The 19,984-nt window shown below is 41.9% G+C and overlaps 2 protein-coding genes across 4 annotated transcripts; both read right to left on the bottom strand.

The window, feature by feature from the left end:
- Positions 1 to 992: 992 nt before the first annotated feature.
- LOC146638533 (cytoplasmic polyadenylation element-binding protein 4-like) lies at positions 993 to 8,980 on the bottom strand. 3 transcript variants are annotated; one of them, XM_085369296.1, is made up of 11 exons: positions 8,865 to 8,980; positions 6,868 to 7,987; positions 6,661 to 6,759; positions 5,705 to 5,798; positions 3,540 to 3,563; positions 2,987 to 3,163; positions 2,612 to 2,701; positions 2,397 to 2,515; positions 1,763 to 1,877; positions 1,496 to 1,677; positions 993 to 1,364 (listed from the first exon to the last, which is right to left on the bottom strand). In XM_085369296.1, the coding sequence occupies exons 2-11, from the start codon at positions 7,930 to 7,932 to the stop codon at positions 1,137 to 1,139; spliced, it is 2,193 nt and encodes a 730-aa protein (XP_085225422.1). In that variant the 5' UTR covers positions 7,933 to 7,987; positions 8,865 to 8,980; the 3' UTR covers positions 993 to 1,136. The 3 variants fall into 3 exon arrangements, with proteins under 3 accessions (XP_085225422.1, XP_085225437.1, XP_085225429.1); XM_085369311.1 differs by having other exon boundaries at positions 5,705 to 5,795; XM_085369303.1 differs by lacking the exon at positions 8,865 to 8,980 and adding an exon at positions 8,417 to 8,721.
- A 6,536-nt stretch (positions 8,981 to 15,516) lies between these two features.
- stc2a (stanniocalcin 2a) lies at positions 15,517 to 19,600 on the bottom strand. Its single transcript, XM_085369284.1, has 4 exons — positions 19,312 to 19,600; positions 17,166 to 17,308; positions 16,345 to 16,556; positions 15,517 to 16,134 (listed from the first exon to the last, which is right to left on the bottom strand). Exons 1-4 carry the CDS (start codon positions 19,451 to 19,453, stop codon positions 15,771 to 15,773), a joined length of 861 nt encoding a protein of 286 aa, XP_085225410.1. The 5' UTR covers positions 19,454 to 19,600; the 3' UTR covers positions 15,517 to 15,770.
- Positions 19,601 to 19,984: the final 384 nt, after the last annotated feature.

Raw genomic sequence — 19,984 nt, 5'->3', positions numbered from 1 at the left:
TTTAGAAAAGTAGTGCATAATAAATGTATATATGTTCATGACAAAATAATCAGCTATAAAACACTGTACAAAAATCAGCAGGCCATGTATAAAATAATATCTTTATCTCTGTGACAGCAAATTCTAGCTACTACCATATCCAACCACAACACTTGTGAGAGAAGCTCCAGTCACGGTAGAGCGTGCAGTGGTACACCATGAGGACAACTCAGGGAGACTGGACTGTGCATTCCCATTAGTTTGTATTACATTAGCATGTTAGCTTCCAGTGCTAATATCCCTGACAATATAAAGTGAGTAAATACTACTGCCAATACCTGAGCCCTGAGGGCTGTGTCTTTGTTAGCTGAAACTCACAAACCAAAACTCCAGCCATTCCTTAACTGTACGAGAACATTATCCTGATTACCCTCAGATCAATGACTGTTTTAGGTGATGCGTTTAGGCCAATCTTTGGTTTGCCCTTTCTGGTTACAAAGTGTTGACTTTTAAACCAAGACCTGAAAACTCATGCTGACAATCTTAAACATGTGTACTGAACTGAGGGGGAGATTTTTTTTTTGTCTTTTGTGACGTGGCCAGATGCTATACGCTGAGCTGCTTGGAAAACTCAATCATCCATCCATCCATCTGAAACAGAGTTCCACCACTGTTCACCTCAACCATTTACATTAAACCTTTGGTAAATTGTACAGTTGTTCTCTAATCCTGCAAGCAAAAAGTAAGAAAATGCACCCTTCCTAAACTCCCATAGTTAGTATACTGATTTAGGTGTGATGAACCTCACTTAAATTTTATGTTACTCTCATCAACAAATGTAAGCAGCTTTGCCAGCTAATATGAAAAAAAAAAAAAAAAAGGAAAGAAAATATAGTCAAGTCAACAAGAAACACAAATCCAAATATAATGCATCCATATGCTCATGCACACTGAAAGTCAAAACATAAATGGGATTTCACTCTTCTTAGCATTTACTTTTTGTGGGCCCAAGTTTAAAAAAATAAAAAAATAAAAATAAATTATCAATATTACCATTTTTTTTCTCAACTTAAAAGAAAAGTGCATTTATTTTTCATCATAGCCCATACCCCGCCCTTAACTACCCCTTTCTCTCAGTCCCTCCCAGGTCTCTTGTCTCAGTTCCAGCGGAAGGAGATGTGTCGTGGTCGGTCCCCTCCTTCCTTCACCAGCGGCTTGTGGAACTCGCGGCCGGCGCGGGAGTGGATTGCTGCCCAGCAGTACTCACAGTAGTACTGCAGACAGGTCACATTGGCGCAGAAGAAAGGAGCAAACTTCCCTCCGCAGCGAGTCCCCTGGCACTCATCGCACAGCTGGTCATCCAGGACGTATGGCTTCACTTCCACCTGGGACGGGGGGGGGGAGAAAAAGAGAGAGAGAGAGAGAGAGAGATCTGGTAAGTGGGAAATTTATATTTTGAAACATACCATCTACATTTTCAGGATACGAATATGGAACTAGAATCGGATCAACTCACCCGTTTATCAATCTCCCCATGCTGCAGTTGAACAAATCGGGCACTAATGGCTGCAATGTAGCTTTGCTGATTGGAGAAGGCCACTCGCCCTGCCCCTTTTGGATACTTCAGTTCAGGATCTGTGTCGATCCCAGCATAACACACTCCCCCATACAGACGGTCCATGATCATGGCAAGCTCAACTGGAATAGCAATGAAACTTAGAGTGATTTTAACAGTTTGAATCTCAGAAGCTTGATACATTTATTAGTCACTTCAAATGTATACCTGCACGCAGGGGACGAGGGACACCTCCTACAAAGATAGTCTTCCTTGGGTCCAATGGCTGAGAACCATCCATTACAAAGTCACTATCATTTAAATTCCAGGGCCGGATCTGGACCTACAAAATTTAAAATGCATAATAATTTCCCCAGTGTCCTACTTGTTTCTGACCAAGATACATTTAGAACTGATAATTTTAAGGCCTTGGTGCTCATGTAATATAGATTATAACAGTCTGAATAGTCTTGTCGGTTGCGGCAGGGGCTTTTTACAAGAAGCCTCTTGTGTGCTGCATTTAGCATACAGCAGAATGCAAAACATTTGTAATGAGGATGGACACCAAAAAAAAAAAAAAAAAAAGAAAAAAAAAGCCCACTGCATCTACGCTGGAAGTGATTCGCTTGTTTCACAACTTCGAAGTTGCTGGCTGGTCATTTGCAGGCTCTTATTTAACTATTTAACCTTAGTTAACCCCTCTAATGTATTTACTACTGTTAATATTCCAGTCAGTAATATTCTTCAGTCTGGAAGTTGAGGAAGGATTGTTAGGTCCTGCACGTTTGGCAACGACACATGTGCGATTCACATGATTGCAAGTCACTTCTGGTGTGGATGCAGCTTTAATGCTAAAACTCACCGGTTTGTCTTTGATGGTGGGGCTGGAGACACACAGGTAAAGCTTGCCATCCTCCTGAATGCAGGCATCAATCAGGGCCTGAACAGAGCTCTCATCTTGAAACAGCAGGAATGCATATCCTGGAAATATTGGGCATTCAGAACAATGAGTGCTCACCAGAAAATAAATTTTAATCTGAACGGCACAAAATATCAAATTAAACTTTTCTGATGCACCTTTGGGTGGAAAATAGGACTTGCTTTCTGCCTTATGAGGCCAGTCCACGAAAAGATGACCAAACCGACGGAAACTGGCAGTGATTTCATCTAGAAAACAAAACCCCCCCAAAAAAAAAAAAAAAAAAAAAAAAAAAAAAAGAAAAAGAACAGTTAGTCAACAAGCACATCAGCAAACCTATTTAAAATGGCACTGCATATCACTACCATGCCACAGGACACCATTGATACAGTAGCTGAAATATAACTTGTAAATATATAACTTAAATCTAGAAATGCCATAAAACACGTGAAAACACAAAAAAGTTGTTTATATTTCATTATTGTAAAAACTGCAGTTAGTCAAGGACCCCCTTCAGGTTTAACATGACTCACCTTCATCTATGTCTGGGGGCAGCCCTCCAACAAACACCTTGCGCGAATATCGCTCCACACGTTCACCATTAAGGGATGCAAAGCAGTGGCCTGGACCGAGGCCAGCAAGCCCCTGGTCACCTGACTCATCATCTCCAAAAGAGCGCTCATCCTCCATGGGGAACAAAGACGAATGACCTAATCGAGAGAAGGATCTAATTAACACATTTTAACTTCCAATCAGAATTAATCCAAATAAGTTCAATCACAAGAAATAATAAAAAATAAATTAAAAAAAAAACAAAAAACACAAAGGACAATTGCCACTTCTTATCCCGCAATAAAATTAGGATTACTATTAATACTAGTTCTTGATGGACAGCCTGCAAAGGTGTAAACTCTCTGAAGAGGAAAAAAGGATCTCAAGCAGTGAAGACAGAATAATCAGTGATGCAGACAAAAATCAAGCAGACAAACAGAGGCAAAAACAAAGCAATCATGTCAGAGGCAACTGATGCTGTTTAAATCACATCAAAGAAATCAAAATGACAGACATGACATTAACAAGCTTTACCTCGTCTTCTCCCATAACTTCTTGCTGCATGTAAAACAAAACAAATTGTTTTTAGAAAAACATCACAAGATAAAGACATATAGGAAATTTCTATCAACCATTTACAATTAGTTGTGAAGGTCTGGACTCCAATTTTAAGAAACTTTTTTTTTTTTTTTTTTTAATCTTAGGACACTGTTGTCTGCTATGCTGACTTCAGCTGAAGTATTGCATATCATTCAATGGTAGAGGTGAATGTCCGCCCTAGTGAAAGAAGCTGAAGTTTACTGAATGACAAAAAAAAACAAAAACAGGAGCAGCTTCACAAAACTGAGAGATGAAATGTTTCCCAAATGGAGTAGGAATTCTATTAATTCCCTTCTCTCATGTCTAAATAGCTGAAATGGGGGGGGGGGGGGGGGGGGGGGGGTGTTCTTCATGTACAGGAAAAGGACAGCATTTAGTAAAAAATTTTTAGAAAAGGCCACAAATGCAACTCACATTGTCAGTACAAGTAAACTAAATGTGCATCTTAGGGCAATATACATTAAAATGAGGCCAAAAATGTGTGTTAAACCACTTCGTTTCACCTCTGTGAATATGACCACAGGAATATGATTTTGATTACTGAGAAGCCAAGAGAGATGGAAAACATCCTAATTTAAAATGGCATGTATGACTGTATAAAAGATCAAAGACCAGGTTTTTAAAAAAAAAAAAAAAAAAAAAAAAAAAGTACGCACATCCACGCTCTCGAATTAGCATTAACAGAACTGGCTGTGATGCAAAATGGCTCCCTTCTGACTGATGGTGACAAAAGGTAGATGTTTTATTAATAAGGGAGTCTGCGTCGAGATCAAACAAATGCCAGTGGAAAAATGCTGCATATGATTGTTTTCATAACTTAATAGAAGATGGGTAATGTTCTGCACTGAGAGACTCAAGACTGCGTTGGCCTCATTCACAGTGTACGTGGTTAGATTTTAATGCATGTTTGGGGGAAACCACCAAGGCATTTATGTGGCTTTGTAAAAATCAGATTTGACTTTGTGCCCTAGTGTTCATTTATGGTTATCTAATTCACTTAGTCTAAGCCGGTCTTCGTAGCCCACAATAACTGCGCAAAGGAATTACCAAAATGGCTGCCGGGGAGCCATGGAATTGTTTTGGTGTTGAAAGGTTGCAGTCAAATAGTCTTTTACTGGTTGGAATTTTCACAACTTTAAGGAAAGGTGCTGCTCCTAGAGTTTAACACCCCCCCCCCCTTCCCAAAAAAAAAAAAAAAAAAAAATTATAAACAAACAAATGAATGAATCTAAATCATGAAACAATCTTTAACAAAAGAAAGAGATAATGCGCCGAGGGTTCATGAAAACACCCGATCGGTATGACCAACGAGTAAAGCTGGGGTAGTTTTAGTTGATAGAAAAATAATGAGCAACACCTGTAAATCAGTGTTAAATTTCTTGCAGCAGCTCCACCCACAGCCACAGCAAGCAGTGGTTCCACCTTTGACCCCAAATTATTTAAACTGGGTTTTTATACGTAGGGTGGACAACCTGCACGAAATGACACTGTGTCACATAAGGTGAAGCATCTTCAGATATGGGTTTTTGTAGGCCACCTTTTTTAGGAAGATTTTAGCTTCACGATAGAAAAACCACATTGACAACATTAAGGTTGCATAATTGCACAGCTAGTCTAAAGTGCACTCTGATTATCTTGGCACCGTGGTTGTCCTTAAGAATTTTCCTTCACATCCTGCCTTGACCTGATGTTTTCCATTAAGGTTGTTGGAAAGTGTTCAGGGAAAGCTACATTAACTTTTTGGGGGGTTTTGACTGTCTGACTGCAACCCAAGAATTGAAAATGATATAGGCATCCATATTGGAAAGGTCAATAATATCCAAACCCACTAATGCAACGGTTTGCCTGCAGTAAGCACGGATTTAATAAAGCTGAATAATATTTGTGGGTAGTGCCATTAACATCAAAGCACAATGCTGCAAGAGAAACATTCAAACATAACATATGCAATTACATATGCATTTTGCTACTCAAGTCCTGCAGGGGATATGGAAAAAATTCCTACGTGTCGAATAAACACAGATTTCTGAATACATTTATTTACAGCCAGCAATGAGAAAATCTAGCTAGGTCTCACTGTTGTTAGTGTGGGAACCAACCTTTTAAGGAATCCTGCTCAGCCCTCATAATGTCAATCAGAGAGTTCTCCAGAGATTGCATACTGAAACCATCAAAGGACCGTGTTCTCTCCTGCTGAAAGGAGGGGAAAACAACAATTAGCTTCCTCACTTCCCAAAATCACCATCTAAAGCAGTATAAGCTGTGAGATACCCATGATGCTAATAAGTATTAAAAGGAGAAATAAAAATTCATTTTTCCCTGTGGTGACATCCAGCACAGAGCACTAAACAGAAAATGGAGACAAACAAAGTATGTTACAAAGTCATCTGCATTCGCTTGTAATGTGACATCTTTCCACTGAATCTGATAGCATCTGATAGGAAGACACACTGCATAAAATGAGCCGGTGAGAGAGAGAAGAGAGAAAAAAAAAGAAAAAAAAAAAGCTACTTTCGGTTTTACCACATTGCAATCAATACAAATTCTAACCAAAACTGAGGAGAGTTGGATTTTTAAAAATTCTAAAAACAAAGAAAATCTGTGAGCAACACACAACTGGTGATAAAGACTACATAAGTAAAAGTGTGTCACTTTATATAAAAGCATATCAAGTGTGTTTAAAGCTGCAGCAGAGCGCGAGACAACTCGAATCAGGACAGTAGGAAACCCATGTGATCAACCAGATGATGAGACAGCTTTTTTAACCAAATGATCTAGATAAGATCTCAGTACACAATAAGTTTGAAGTCATCCGTTTAGCTGGCTTGCCTGTCACATCTCCCGTTTTGCTCAATGGTTCATTTGTTACATTTGATACAGTTAAGCAAGTATGACAGGATTACATACTTAGTCTGTTAAAAATACACAAAGCACATATACAATCACAGTCCATATCTGTTCATCATTTCTCACAATACCTACTGAACTTACTTAATTTAGATATTGAGTAATTCCCTTAACAACAGCCTGTGTTTTATTTTAGCTGTATGCCTACCTGGAAAGGATAAACACTGTCATTGCGGCTCATGCTGTCCTCCACCCAGCCCTTGTGGTTGATGCCAGAGCTATTTCTGGGGAACTTTTGCAAAGGAACCTGGAGAAAATGTTAATAATTGTATGACAAGTCTCTTTTATATCAGCAAATGCAAATATCTACTATGAATATACATAGTATGAGATTAACCATGACAGCCCTGTCTACCTGATTGTTAGGGAAGGACTTCTTCAGTGGCGAAATAGAGTTCAGGCCTGACATCCCGCCGCCGACACCCCGTCGGTAATCCCGAATCCCCTGTGTACCTCCCCAGCCACCATACCCACCTGGGCTCCACGAGGTGGATGTGGGAGTGGAGGGGCTCTGGTAGCTTCCCCAAGGGGAGGGAGGTTTGTTCTGGGTAGGAGCAAGGTGGGGCAGCTGTGTAAATGGTCCAGTGCGATGGGGATGTGGAGGGAAGGAAGGCTGGGGTTGATGAGGGCTAGCTGGGGAGCGCCTGTGCTGCTGTGGAACCCCTTGTCCCTGGGGATGGTAGTGCTGAGGGTGAGGTGTGGGAGGGTGATGCTGGGAGACTGGCCCAATCTGTGGGGAGAAACTACCTCCTGCTCCAAAGCCAGGGCCAGCATGGTGGGAGAAATTGTGGAACAGCAAATGTGGTCCATTAGCATTGGAGCCAGCGGGACCAAAGAAACCTCCAACGTCTTCCCCAACCACAGGAGACTGGGTAGATGGGACAGCAGGAGACCAGTTGTTGAAGCTGGTCAGAGAAGATGAGGAAGAAGTGGATTGTGCACAGCTTGTACCCATTCCCAGGGTGTCCTGGTAGTCAAAGCCACTTAGCACCGGAGACTCCATCCTCAGCTTCTCCTTGCCAGCACTGCTCTCCAAAGTACCCTTCTCCAGGGAGCCGTCGTCAGGTAGAGCTCCCTCAAGCTCTCCTAAGCCTCCACCGGCCTCCTGCTGGCCTGGAGACAGGGCCTGAGGCTGGGCCTGGACCTGAGATTTCTCCTGCATATCCTGGAGGTCCAAGGCCTTGGACTTTTCTGACTCCAGAATCTCATCTTGCATGTTAGTGTGCGGGGTTACTGCAGGGAACAGCCAAGCACTTCCCCCATTGGTGGAGCAGGTGTTGTTTACAAAGGAAGGGGGGCTGGGGGGGTTGGAAGGGTGGTGAGAGTGCTGGGGTTGCAGGTGAGGAGGGATCCTTACAGGGAAAGTAGATTTGTTGCCACTGCCGTTCTTCACCAGAACTCCAAACCCGTAGTCCCCCATTTAGGACACCCAGTAAATCTTAAGTTCACTTTTGACTTACTCAGTCTTCTTTATCCTAAAATGTGGTAGAAAATGTATGACAAAATTTCAAAAGATTGTTAGAGTTGGCACCTAGAAAATAAGAAAAAACACACACACAGCCTTGCAAACGCAGTAGATGTGCTTGGGCTGCACCCTGCCTGGTCTTGTGATGCAATCAATGAGATTAAATCATTGACTCGCTTGGCTATGGGAGGCCTCAGATGAAATATAACACTAAAGCAGGAAGGCAACCACGGAAAAACAAGCGCAGGCAGCTAACAGTCTAAGCTTGTGAAGCTGACGTCTCCAAAAGGTCGTTACGCAGCTAGCAGCAAGCTAACAGCTGCTCCGCCACCTTCCATGTGCCCCATTAATCATGCAGTCACTTTTAAAGTACGTTTATGCATTGCAGGCTAACCACGAACGCTCAAGAGTCACGGCGACCAACACCACGAACACCTACCGAATGATCTCCTTTTTCCAAGCAATGACCTCCCGATAAGCAACCACTTAAATACAGGAAAATGTTGATGACGTCTCCAGTCTGTTCTGAATCTAGGGTAGTTCCCTTCACCGAGCCGCTAGGCTAGGATAATAGCTGATAACCGCAGAGACGTTGTAGCATACTGGCACAGCAGCCAGAAAGCAATAAACCAGTTCAGTCGCTGCAACGTCTCCTCGAATTTCCGTTAGCGTCAAAAACCTCAGAGTTTTTCGCGACGTGACATGTTGGAACCGGTGTGTGGCTCTTTAAACGACCTCGTCTGTTTCGTGTCCTGTATGTTCAATGTCATACAGCCTACCAATCCTTGTCATCATTTCTACATCCCGAAATACCGTGACGCAATTTCGACACCTACTCCAACGTAACGACAGACGTGTGTAAGCGTCGACATGTCGGGCATAGCTACCTTCAGTTCGGCGTCATGACCTTATCGTTTAGATGTTGCCATATTTTAGCGTTTTTTCCTTTTTCTGCATTTCCTATGCAGCCGGTGTAAATGGTCTCCACTCTCTTCTAGATGACAGCTGGACCAGTCGGGAGACACTTCCGTCTACAAGCCCTGCCCCCAGCTCCAACAGCTAGCCAGTGTGTGTCAGGATTTCCCTCCGTAGCCCCGCCTAAACAACCCTAGCTCTATTAGCTGATTGGCTAATTGCTAAGAGGAACCACCCATCATACGCCTTCTCGATGAATGGCAGATACACCCAAGACGCTCTAGTCCCAAATAAGGATGTCTTGAAATTGTAGGGAAAAGTATTTTATATAAGGAAAATTATCTGTATATTTTTTTCTGTCTAAACCACAATGGAAGAGTTAAAAAAACATATTAATAATTTCAGTCACTTTTAGGCTTTTAGAGTAAAAAGCCAGTATTTGCAACCACCTTTTTCAAATGCAGATGAGATTATTTGGCTAAGCAAATGTTTGTAGTATTATATTGGCCCTGAAAAGCAGCGTACTTTGGTAGCAATAGATAGATAGTAGGGAGATTTTATTGATCTGCTACAATCCCTATCCACAGCATAGTCCCGCATAGCAATCTCGTTAAAATAAGCTGCTGCTATTTTCAGAATGTAATCGAGCTTGAGAGGTTCATTCATTTCACTTTGGCCAGTTGTCTTCTGATCATGCCATCATATCATACCTTCACTTACTAGATCACATTTTTACACAAGAATGTCATCTTCTACACCCATTATCCTCCTGCAAACCAAAAGTTTACATAGGTGTTTAATTTCCCTCTGGAGAAGCTGATTCATTAACAATGTAAATGGCCATTCAACAAGAGATGAAAGCTTGTCTTGTTCAAAAGGAGTGCACTTGTTTGCACAGCGTATACATTACACTTGTGGTAGTAAAATTACTTTTGTTTAGGCTAAACCTACTTAAGAAAAACAGGGCTTGTTTTTTTAAGAACACGTGTGCTTACATTCACAACCTTAATGGTTTTTATAATAGTATCCAAACAAGCAGACGTAACTACTCCATTTCACTTCCTTTCCAACCAGATTACAAGTTAATGTTTGCCTTTACAGTGTTCCTAAACCCCCAAGGCAGACCCACCCTTCATTTGTAAGTGCTAACAGTAGTGACACACATCACTTCTTCCCAACCATGTCCTGCAGGGCCTGTTGGGTTGGTTTAACAACACTGCATTGTGTGTTGAGCTTTTGGAGTCTTGTGAAAAATAACAGGCAGCTGATCCGAGTGTTACTAGTTCAGTATTATATTAATGTTATATTATTTGTGTGTTTTAATGTATGCTGCACATTTTGTGCAACCATCTGCTACGCCATTGTGCCCATCAAGAGTTCAAGCAATATAAATGGTATCATTTTTTCTGTCTGGAGAGCAACATGCTCTGTATTGACAGTATAAGAAGAGGTGGAGCCTTCAGCTATGAGGCACCTCCGATTAGGCTTAGAGCTGTGTTATTTGGTAAACATTATAGTTTAGGTCGGCTCAGATGACCCTGGATGATCCCTTAGGTATGCTGGTATAACTCAGGCCTCATATGCTATTTCCACATTACTATTACATGCAGTTATCTTTGTGTCCTCTCTTGTTGGTCTTTGTCCTCTCTATCCTTTCTTTCCATGGGACTTTTTCAGGTATTTCTGGCTCATTTCTGTCCTGGCCCGACCAGCCTGCCGAATGTTTATTAGTAAAGCATGTATTTTCTTCAAAGTTAAGGCCAGCGACCACAATTTCTAACTGCCTCAAGATAACTGTTGTTCTGAATTACTGTTATATAAAAAAACTGACCTGAATTAAATTTAGGTAAAGTGAATTGCATCGAATTGAAAGTGTATTGAATATTTCCAAATGAGAATAGGCCTTGCTGCAGAGGTTTCATGTGTTTCATGCAGCTCAGAAAATAGATTGGTGTGTTTGACAGCTGTAGCACACACATACAGGACATCTGTCTTTTTAAACCCAACAGTAGAAGGAGGTGGTGTGCACACTTTAACCCCAGATGGTTCTTAAATGATTCATCCATGAAACTTGGGCACCCAGTCATTTATTCATTAGTTCACATTGGAGCACACGGGGCAGACGTTCACAAAGCGCCTGGAACCAGCTTTCTCAGGTTTCGCAGCTCGGAGGCACATCCTCTCTTGCTTCTGTTCAGTCTTGTCTGAGATATGACTGTCGCTTCAATATTGACAGAGCTCAGTTGCCATACCAACCATGAAAGCTGGGAGATTTCTGGTCCAGTCAGCAGCCCATTGTTTGTCCAGGAGGTCATCCATCTCTGACTCAAAGCATGGTTGTAAAAAGCTTAGCGTGGCACCGCATAATCTCTCTCATGCTCTCTAATCCTGTTTGACGCCACACCGTACAGTTAATGCTAGCAGAAATGTTTTATACGCCACATAAATATAAAATCAAAAGTAGGGAATATGTTCACTGTGATATGTGACAAATGAAAGAAAAAACACAAACCCCCTTGATCCCTACTAACTTGATTTGGGTCCACTTGTCCCCTTAGAACAGGGATGGGCAATTACTCTTCCCAAGGGGTCACATGAGAAACTGGATCTGTTTTGGAGGGCCGCACCAATAAGCTGAAATGCTCAATATAAATTATTTATAAGCTTAGTGGTGTGACCCTCCACAACAGTCCAAGTTTTCCATGTGGCTCCTTGGGAAAAGGAATTTCCCTCCCCTGCCTTTGAAGAAATCCTCACTGCAAATCAGTTAAAAGAAATCTTTTGAATGACAGTCTTTATACTATGATGAAACATTTCTGTCATTACGGGAGTTATCGCTTCTGGAATCATTTTCTTTTAATCTGAATGATAAGAGGTTTCAACATATAGTTTGATAAGTATGAAGAAAATGGCGCAATGGCCTTTGGAGTCACAATTATGGACTGACACATTAGTCAGCATGCTCTACCATCAATATTATCACTGGCAAAAAACAAAGTGTGGAAACTGTCCACATCTTGGATAAGCAGTTAAGAAAATGGAAAAATAAAAAACTGGAAAAATAGAAGTCTGGCAGAATTAATACCACAGTGCATTAGACCTGTTCTTGAAACACACTGTGGCCCAGCATCTTACCTCTTGGGTGTGGTATGAACTACATATGAACATATGGAGAAGTTTAACATATAACATGCAATGATCTGAAGGTGACTCTTCTTTCTAAAGAAGGGACATTTTATGATTTGCAATGAAACCTATGTTAAAAAACGAAAGACACATACCTATTTGAATAAAAAATAAATAAAGTGCAAAAACAAGATACATCAATGAGGTTGGTATCAGACATACACAAACTCACGATGGTTTAAATCCATGTTTTAAGTCAGAAATTAACTTAAAGCTAATGAAGAGGTTAAAGCTGTATTCACATTTTTGACATTTAGACTCTAATCCTGGCCTTATGACGACTTCTCTGTATGCTGCCGATGTCAAAGTAAAATGTAAACCTGGAAATATTTTGTCTTTATTTCTTTCATCTATAAAACAATTTGTAGTTTCCTTTCAGAATCTCAACTTTTAATAATCAATCACCTGCTTCCTCCAGTTAGTTTTGTGTCAATAAGCAGAGATGTCGCCACCCAGTGGTTAATCCCTATCACTACCAACTGAGAAATGCAGCAGTGCACAGTGTGCAAAGCCGAATCACACAGAACTGCAGAGTGTCCATATCTGAATTAAGCCAAATTATATAGTATCACAGACATGCTGCTGCCTTTCTCCCCTGCCACACAGTAAGACAAATGGAAAAATAGAATACAGGATTTGTGTGACTACCACCTTTGTGTATGACCTACAAGTGACTTTAGAATGATTTTGAGCACCTGAATAAAAGGTGAAAGTCTACCTTTCAAATCAGAGCACCGTCTAAATGTTTGGTGAGGCAATGTACACTGTTGGGCCTTCTCATAAAAACTGACACCCTAAACCCAGCCCCGGCATTGCATACAATCCAGAGCTGCTGACGTAAATGTTTGGGCCCTTTCAAAAGAGAGGATATTTCCAGTCCTTGAAACTTTAAACACAGTCCGTATTTCACTGTCAGAAAGGAGGCAGCAAGTCAAATGAGAATAGGGTGTCTTTTAACCTGTGGGTACACCTGAGACGTCAAGGCCTTCTCTGCTAACTTACTTAGAGCTGAGTAAATGGTTTGCCTCTGGTGTCTGTTTGCAGTTTTATGCAACTTTAACATTGATAAAAAAGAAAGAAAATTGCCTTGAAGAACACAAAATGCAGACAAAAATATTTTAATGAACAATGTTCATCTGACTTAAAGAGTCCAAAGATACTTCAAGGGTTATAAACTCAACATCACCCAAGTAAGTTACAAGTCTCTAGATGATGTCCTGTAGTTTGAAGCAGTGAAAGCAGAGACTTTGTGCTTAACAGAGGAAAACCTGTGATGTAGTTATGGAGCACTAAGAATACAGGAAACCTGGTTAGTTTTATTTTCCTCTGAACACATACAGGGCAAAAAAAGCCATTCAAGCCACTATAGTATTACAAAAAGCCATATCAAACCTAATGACAGAGCGCTTAACAGATTGTCACGTTACAAACATACAGTACATTCTCATAGGATTAGCTTATGTCTTATGCTGGGATGTCACAGGAATCCCAACTTCCACAAAAAAATAATAATAATGATAATAGTAATAATAATACTAATGATTAAAAAAAGCCTCAAAGTTGCACTTAAGATCGTGTCTAAATGAGTGGGAGAATAAATCTTTATCTTTAGTATGTAGTAAAAGGAGAAAAAACTGTGAAAAAGCTTTAACTGAGCCACAAAATCTGAACATGTCTTATTTTTATTTTTGCACAAAGCACTCCTCAGCATGTGGTGAAATGTGTTCATAAACTGCACTTCCACAACTGAAGCATGTGACTGGCCTGAAATGGTCAAAAATCTGCATGTCTGTGCCCTAAAGGAGGAAAAGAAGAGTCCTCAGAGAAGGAAAGACAGAGTGAATCATCACATTTAAGTAAGAAAGAAAGAAAGAAAGAAAGAAAGAAAGAAAGAAAGAAAGAAAGAAAGAAATTGGGCTCGTCTCACTCCTTGCTCCACTCGTCTCTGCCTCTCTGTTTTGCTGGCTCTTGGCTGTGACCCAGAGGAATTCTCTGGTGGCCTCTGTAAATATAACATTTAGAATAACAGCGCCAGAGCCCCCGTGTGTGGACTTAACCCAGTTCCTGGGTCCTCGCTGTGTTTCTAACGGGTAGAATAACAGGCCTTCATGTCTGACCTAGGTATGGGACCAGAGATGAATAAGGACTAATTTATATGGGCCAGGAGATCTGGAGGGTTTCTGTCAAGCCTCTTTCCTACCCACTGGGACACCGAGGAAGGGCAGCATGGCTCGACCTGATTCAGTGAGGATGCAGGCCTTTTTGGTGCCGTCGTCGAAAGGAAATCCAGGCTGCTTAAAGGAAACGGTCTCTGGCTAGAGGGTGACTACTGAGCTAATGTGGTCTTATTTCTCAAGCTGCACTGGTCAAACACAAACCGACAATGCAAAATCCAAGACTTTGTGGCTCAACACCTTCGCAAAATAGCTTTAACATTAAAACCTCCCTCATGACACAGTATAATCGATTCAATTAAAATCACAGAGAAGCGGTCACGGTGGACATTAATGACTTTAGGCACGCTGATGTTTATGATTTTTTTTTTTTTTTTTGGGGGGGGGGGGCATTTGAAATCGAACATCCTCTTTGCCGCTGATAGCTGACAGTCACACATTTGACATTTCAGCTGCTGTTTGTGAACATGAGTGACGGCTACTGAAACCAAACACACTGACACCGATCTGCAATGTCTCTGACACACAGTTTCCAGAGCTCTATTAACAATGAATGAGAGTGGTGTGATACTTGCATTTAAAGTAAGACACGTGAATAGAATATATCTAATACTCGTGAAGCATACAGATTCCCATTGACTGTTGCCCAGAGAGCGGTGCCAGGGTGACATCGACGAAGCGTCTCTGCGCTCTTATTTCTAGCTTTGCGAGAGACTTATCGATACATACAAGTGTGAACTAACTGCTCATATTCGTAGCATTACATTTTCATTCTCTTCTGAGTGGACTTACACTTTGAAGAATGCACATATTTAATGGCCGTCATGCACTACAATTCATATGTGCCAGAACTGGACTTAAATCCTGTACAATTTGTATTAATCATCAAGTATCTATAGTTATAATACATATCCACTTTGAAAACAGCAAATAGTGTATGTTACATATCTACAGACCTTTGTGTGATGGGTGCAATACTGTGAAGAGAATGACAGACAGCACACCATATACTATGTCATCAGTATTGCATATTGTAACTATATTTATACATGTTCATATAAATATAGATATTCTATGTACATATTGATATTTCAACTTTGCATAAAGAATAAAATAAATAATACAAATATAATCAAATCTTACAGTGAGTATGATTTGAGAAAATGCTATATTAGAGCCAAAATAGTCCTAACAGCTGAAATAGTCAACAATTGTTATTCATTTTTAAAATAATAATGATAATAATAATAATGATAATGTGGCCTACAGTCTGGCATGAGCTACACCATGATTACCCTGCACATTTACCATGTGGGACTGCTGGAATGACTAGAAAGGGCGGAATAAGGATAGGAAAATTCGGGGCTTGTTTCCTTCAGCTCAGTCTATGGGAATTTGTGTGTGTGTGTTGAAAGGTGTGCGAATATGTGTGTGTTTGTAGTTGTGTGAAGGTGTACACAAGTCTGCAAGTGTGGCTTTTAAATGGTGTAGGAGGTCAAAAGTCCATTTCCTGAGCTTTCACCTCCGGATGTCGGTGGCCTTGGGGTCTTCCTCCTCAGCCACCACTCCAGCTTCCGGACTATGACGGCGGGGTCCCTGGCTGCGGTTACGTGGGTGAGAGCTGAAGCCTGCCTTACCAGCTTTCTCCTTTTCACCTTGCCGCGGCAGGCGAGGGTGCTCCGGTTCAGGCTGTGAAGGCATGAGGTGGCGGCGGTTTTCGACTGGGGTGCTGGCAGGAGACGGGGCCATTGAGGTGCAGAGGCTCAAGCTGTCGCAGAGGGCCCCCCAGTTCTGCTCACACTGTAGTCGGACGCTGCGTGACAGCGCCTCCTTCACTTCCTCTCCACAACTCAGGAGAATATTCACCAGCTCTACATATGGACTGAGCAGAGAGAGGCACATTAGGTTTGGAAGTACAATAAGCGTCTAGCAAATGGATAGACTTCACTGAGATGCATCTTTACAATCAACAGAAGAACAAATAAAAATATCCACAAAATCGTAATTTTTTTTCAAAAAAGATCTGGGATTAAAGAGAAGGGACGGCTTAGAGAAAATACCGCTCTAAACCTGGTCCAGATCAGTCCCTTACCCTTTGGGGAATAGATCTTGGAAATGGATCATCTCCACCATGACGGCCACGTTCTCCTTAGCGGCAGAGCACAGGTTGTGTTTGATGTAGCACTCTCTCTGGAGCTGGAACACCATCTCCTTAATGGACACACACTTTCTGCTGATGCAGCCGAACTTGTGTCGCAGACCATGCGCCATACATTTCAAAGCATCCTTGATGAAGGACTTCCCCTATGTACACATAAAGACGGGTTCCCTTTAAGTTCCTAGAAAATCAGCTATAGAGCAAGCTCATGTGGTGTTCCTTCTCTCTTGCATGTATAGTACTTACACAGATAGCTTTGGCATTTTGTGGGTACCGTACATCTATTTTAGTAGTTTTGGAGTGTATTTTTGGTTGTGTTCTATAAATGGTAACTACACTTTATTCACAAGGAAAATGGACATGTAATTCTGTAATCAGTAGTCAAATACCGCTGTTCTTCTACTGAAATCTTCTGAAATGTAAGTTCCTAGTATGTGACCCTATAGGCATATTAACACCCAAGTCAAGCCTGGGTTGGCAGGGTTTCAACCTCTGCTATGTATGAAAAGGGAGCTCACTGGGCTTCTAGCCAGCTGGCTCATGACGCTTAGTCCTAACTGTACACACATCACTCCGCTGAAAGGCATGTGAACTTGTCAAGAAAGGGAAAAAGAAATAGATGATTAGTTCAGGGCATGTATGATCGCACTTCTAAAAAGAAAATTGATGATTCAGAAGCAATGGACTAATAAAAAGGAAAGCTGCCTCTTGTTTTACCATTTTCTTTTTTGCTAACAGACGGATTAGTTTAGTACCTGAGAGTCAAATTTGCCAGCGTTGTGCAGGAACGTCATGCAGATTTCCTGTAGCCCTCGTATCTCGCAGGAGTTGTTCTCAAAGCACTCAAACACACCGCAGCCGACATCCCCTGCACTCACCAGGCAGTGCTGAATCTCAGCTGGAAACAGAGAACAGGTTAGAGGAGGGACCTTATCATCTGCTCTCAGCATAGAAAGCACACAGACCGTTACAAGCGTGCTGGCAACGAAGACCATACAGCTTGGAGGCACAACTCCACTTCAGTACCGATTGCTGCACAAATCATAAAGCTGATGTGGCGTATAACTATTTCCACAGATGCTGTTCGTGTGCGTTCTCTCTAATAGAGAGAGAAAGAATGCAGGGGAGGGTGTGTGCAGGGATGAGAGGAAGTCTTAATTTCCCCAAGCTGAGGGGTTCCTGCAGAGGAACACTTGGTGACAGATATTACTGTGTCATTCTGCACCACAATCCATCTGCACTGCCTAGCATTGAGATAGGATGGTGCATTGCAGATACAGCCTTAACTACTTGTGGAGGAAACACAAGCAGCCATTTCAGTGTCCCCCCTAAATGTGCATCAACAAGTCTTGCACTCTTATATTTGCAGAGCCAATCAAGTGCATACTGAAAATGCAACAGCAGTGATGCAAGCACAAAAAAGAGAACTTTTCACATTTACATCAAAGGCTTGTCTCTTTCCCCCTTTCTTTTGTTTTAACTGCAGGCATCAGATACAAGTATCAAAAAAACAAAAAAAAAAAGGGCAGAATCACATCACAAATCACAGTGGGACCCCGTATCAATTTTAGATTAATGTGGCAGATGGCAAGTTACCTCGTGAGGCAACAGAGCATTTACAGTTCAGTCTGGCTCTGACAACCGTTAACTGTTAACTTAAGTAATACATCATTACACAGGTGATAAGTTTTGGAGCTGGTAACTGATGGGCGTGAGAACAGTTTTTGTCTCACAGTCAGAGTTGCGCCCTGTTTGCAAGAAAAGGAGACTCTGTCTCGACCACAGCAAATAAAGGATTAAGTGTGACTTATTAGAAATCCCGCTTGTCAACAAAGAGCCTCTTTTTTTCGTGGTAGTGGTGGTGGTGAGGCTGTGTGTGTGTGTTTGGAGGAGAGAGGGGCGGGGGCTGCTACGGGGGTTTTGTAGGCACTGAGTTGAACTTTAGTGCGCAGGAAAAGTGAGCCGCTGTCAGCAGTGCTTGTTTTGGCATCACGGGAATGTGCTTGGATCGTACGAGCTTGGCCGCAGCTTGCATTGAATTACACAGTGGTGTTACCAGGGTCTCTGCAGAGAGAGAGAGAGACCTGCATTGGAGTTTGTCCCCATTTTTTTTTTCAGCGTGGAGGAAAGATAACAACTAGGCTCTAATATTTTGACACAGGTTCACATGGTCGGTCTCGACCAAGACTTGGGGTCTGTGAGGGTAAAAAATCACTCAATATAAAGTGCAAGTTCCAGGGAAAGAGCAGCAGTCCGAGAAGGTGATGGTGGTGGTGGTATTGGGGCTTTGTGTTAATTGGGTGAAGCATACTTCCCCCCTTTTTTTAATGGTATTTAATAAGCACTACTGCCTCAAAGGATTGGTTCAGTAAATTAACTCCAGCTTGCCTTCAGCGCAGACCAAGCACCGCACTAGTGCACTCATTACCGCTCTACTAACCTGCACACCTCACCCAGCACTGATATCAGGAGACAGCCTACACAGCGCAGACATACATATTTACATGTATTTTTTTTTAAGCAGCTAACCACTGAAATAATCAGCTGTGGCACGCGCGCACACATTAACAAGCGCGCACGCACACCTAGATGCGCTGCCGTATACGTTGCCTATTACCTTGCGCCGTTCTATTAATAGTTTACTAACATACTGAATTTCTATCTGAGTATTTACAAAATATCGTCTTTCGCAGGTATCGAAAAACGTCTCTCGAGTGAAACGTCGGGATTTAAGTTAAAATAAATAAATAAAAATAAAACATTTTATTATTATTATTTTTTTAAACGGATTTGCCAAAACCGACTAAACGTGCCTCCTGCATGGTTTAATTGTGCAGCCACGAGAAACACGTGTCCGGTCAAACCCCACGACTCTTACCTCTATTGCCACTCATTTCTTACCTGTGTTCTGCAGCGAGAGGCGTCCTTTCTGGCTCGCAGGTTTCTCCGGGGGGGTGTCATAAATGTCAATATTATCCGTTCCCACTACTTGCTCCAGTACTGACAAAACCAGCAGCAGCAGCACGGCCAGATTGACAAACATTGCTTCTCCGACAATGAGCTTCTATCCCCACTGCAAAGATTCGGCGAGTGCGAGTGTCTCTGCGTGGGTGAGGGTGCACCTTGGATCGACGGAGCTGCTGCTCGGTGGCTTATGGGGCAGCTGTTGGACTGAATGCACGAGCTGGAAGTGATGCTGCCTATATTTCTAAGAGCCCCGGGTGTCAATTTGGATGAAGGAGTTAAGCAGGTGTTGTCGGTCGGGGCTTTACAACCAATCAGAGACGCAGAAATCCACGTCCAAGGTTTTAGGGGAGTGTCCAGCGAAAAGTCCCCTTTTTGCCATAAAAACTGGCCCTCTAAGGCAATATTCATGAGTAAGCTGACTTGAATTCTACAATCAGCATAACCCTCAGACATCCAATATCCCAACCAGACGTTTAATAGTCTTTATCTAGTTGATTTGATCTAAGATAAGCTGCAGTTCCTGCTTTTTATTGCAGCAATGAAAAGTAAACAGAAAGTCTGCTTATGCCATGGAAACACTTACATAGGATACACAGAGCAGTGGGAG

Source organism: Diplotaxodon limnothrissa, linkage group LG2, assembly GCF_057381915.1.
Source record: "Diplotaxodon limnothrissa isolate DT_005_m linkage group LG2, D_limnothrissa_male_GT1.1, whole genome shotgun sequence".
Classification (NCBI taxonomy): Eukaryota; Metazoa; Chordata; class Actinopteri; order Cichliformes; family Cichlidae; genus Diplotaxodon; species Diplotaxodon limnothrissa.
The sequence above is the reverse complement of the archived record's forward strand: the minus strand, read 5'-3'. Positions and strand labels throughout refer to the sequence as shown.

What these genes read in the sequence shown, in the direction of transcription:
- stc2a (XM_085369284.1), bottom strand. Translation starts at nt 19,453, where the DNA reads ATGTTTGTCAATCTGGCCGTGCTGCTGCTGCTGGTTTTGTCAGTACTG. An exon ending in CCTCTCGCTGCAGAACACAG is followed by an intron (nt 17,309 to 19,311) that starts GTAAGAAATGAG and finishes CTCTGTTTCCAG; the next exon opens with CTGAGATTCAGCACTGCCTG. An exon ending in CTGGCAAATTTGACTCTCAG is followed by an intron (nt 16,557 to 17,165) that starts GTACTAAACTAA and finishes ATGTGTACATAG; the next exon opens with GGGAAGTCCTTCATCAAGGA.
- LOC146638533 (XM_085369296.1), bottom strand. Translation starts at nt 7,932, where the DNA reads ATGGGGGACTACGGGTTTGGAGTTCTGGTGAAGAACGGCAGTGGCAAC. An exon ending in ACAGTGTTTATCCTTTCCAG is followed by an intron (nt 5,799 to 6,660) that starts GTAGGCATACAG and finishes CCCTCCTTTCAG; the next exon opens with CAGGAGAGAACACGGTCCTT. An exon ending in CCCTCGTCCCCTGCGTGCAG is followed by an intron (nt 1,678 to 1,762) that starts GTATACATTTGA and finishes TTGCTATTCCAG; the next exon opens with TTGAGCTTGCCATGATCATG.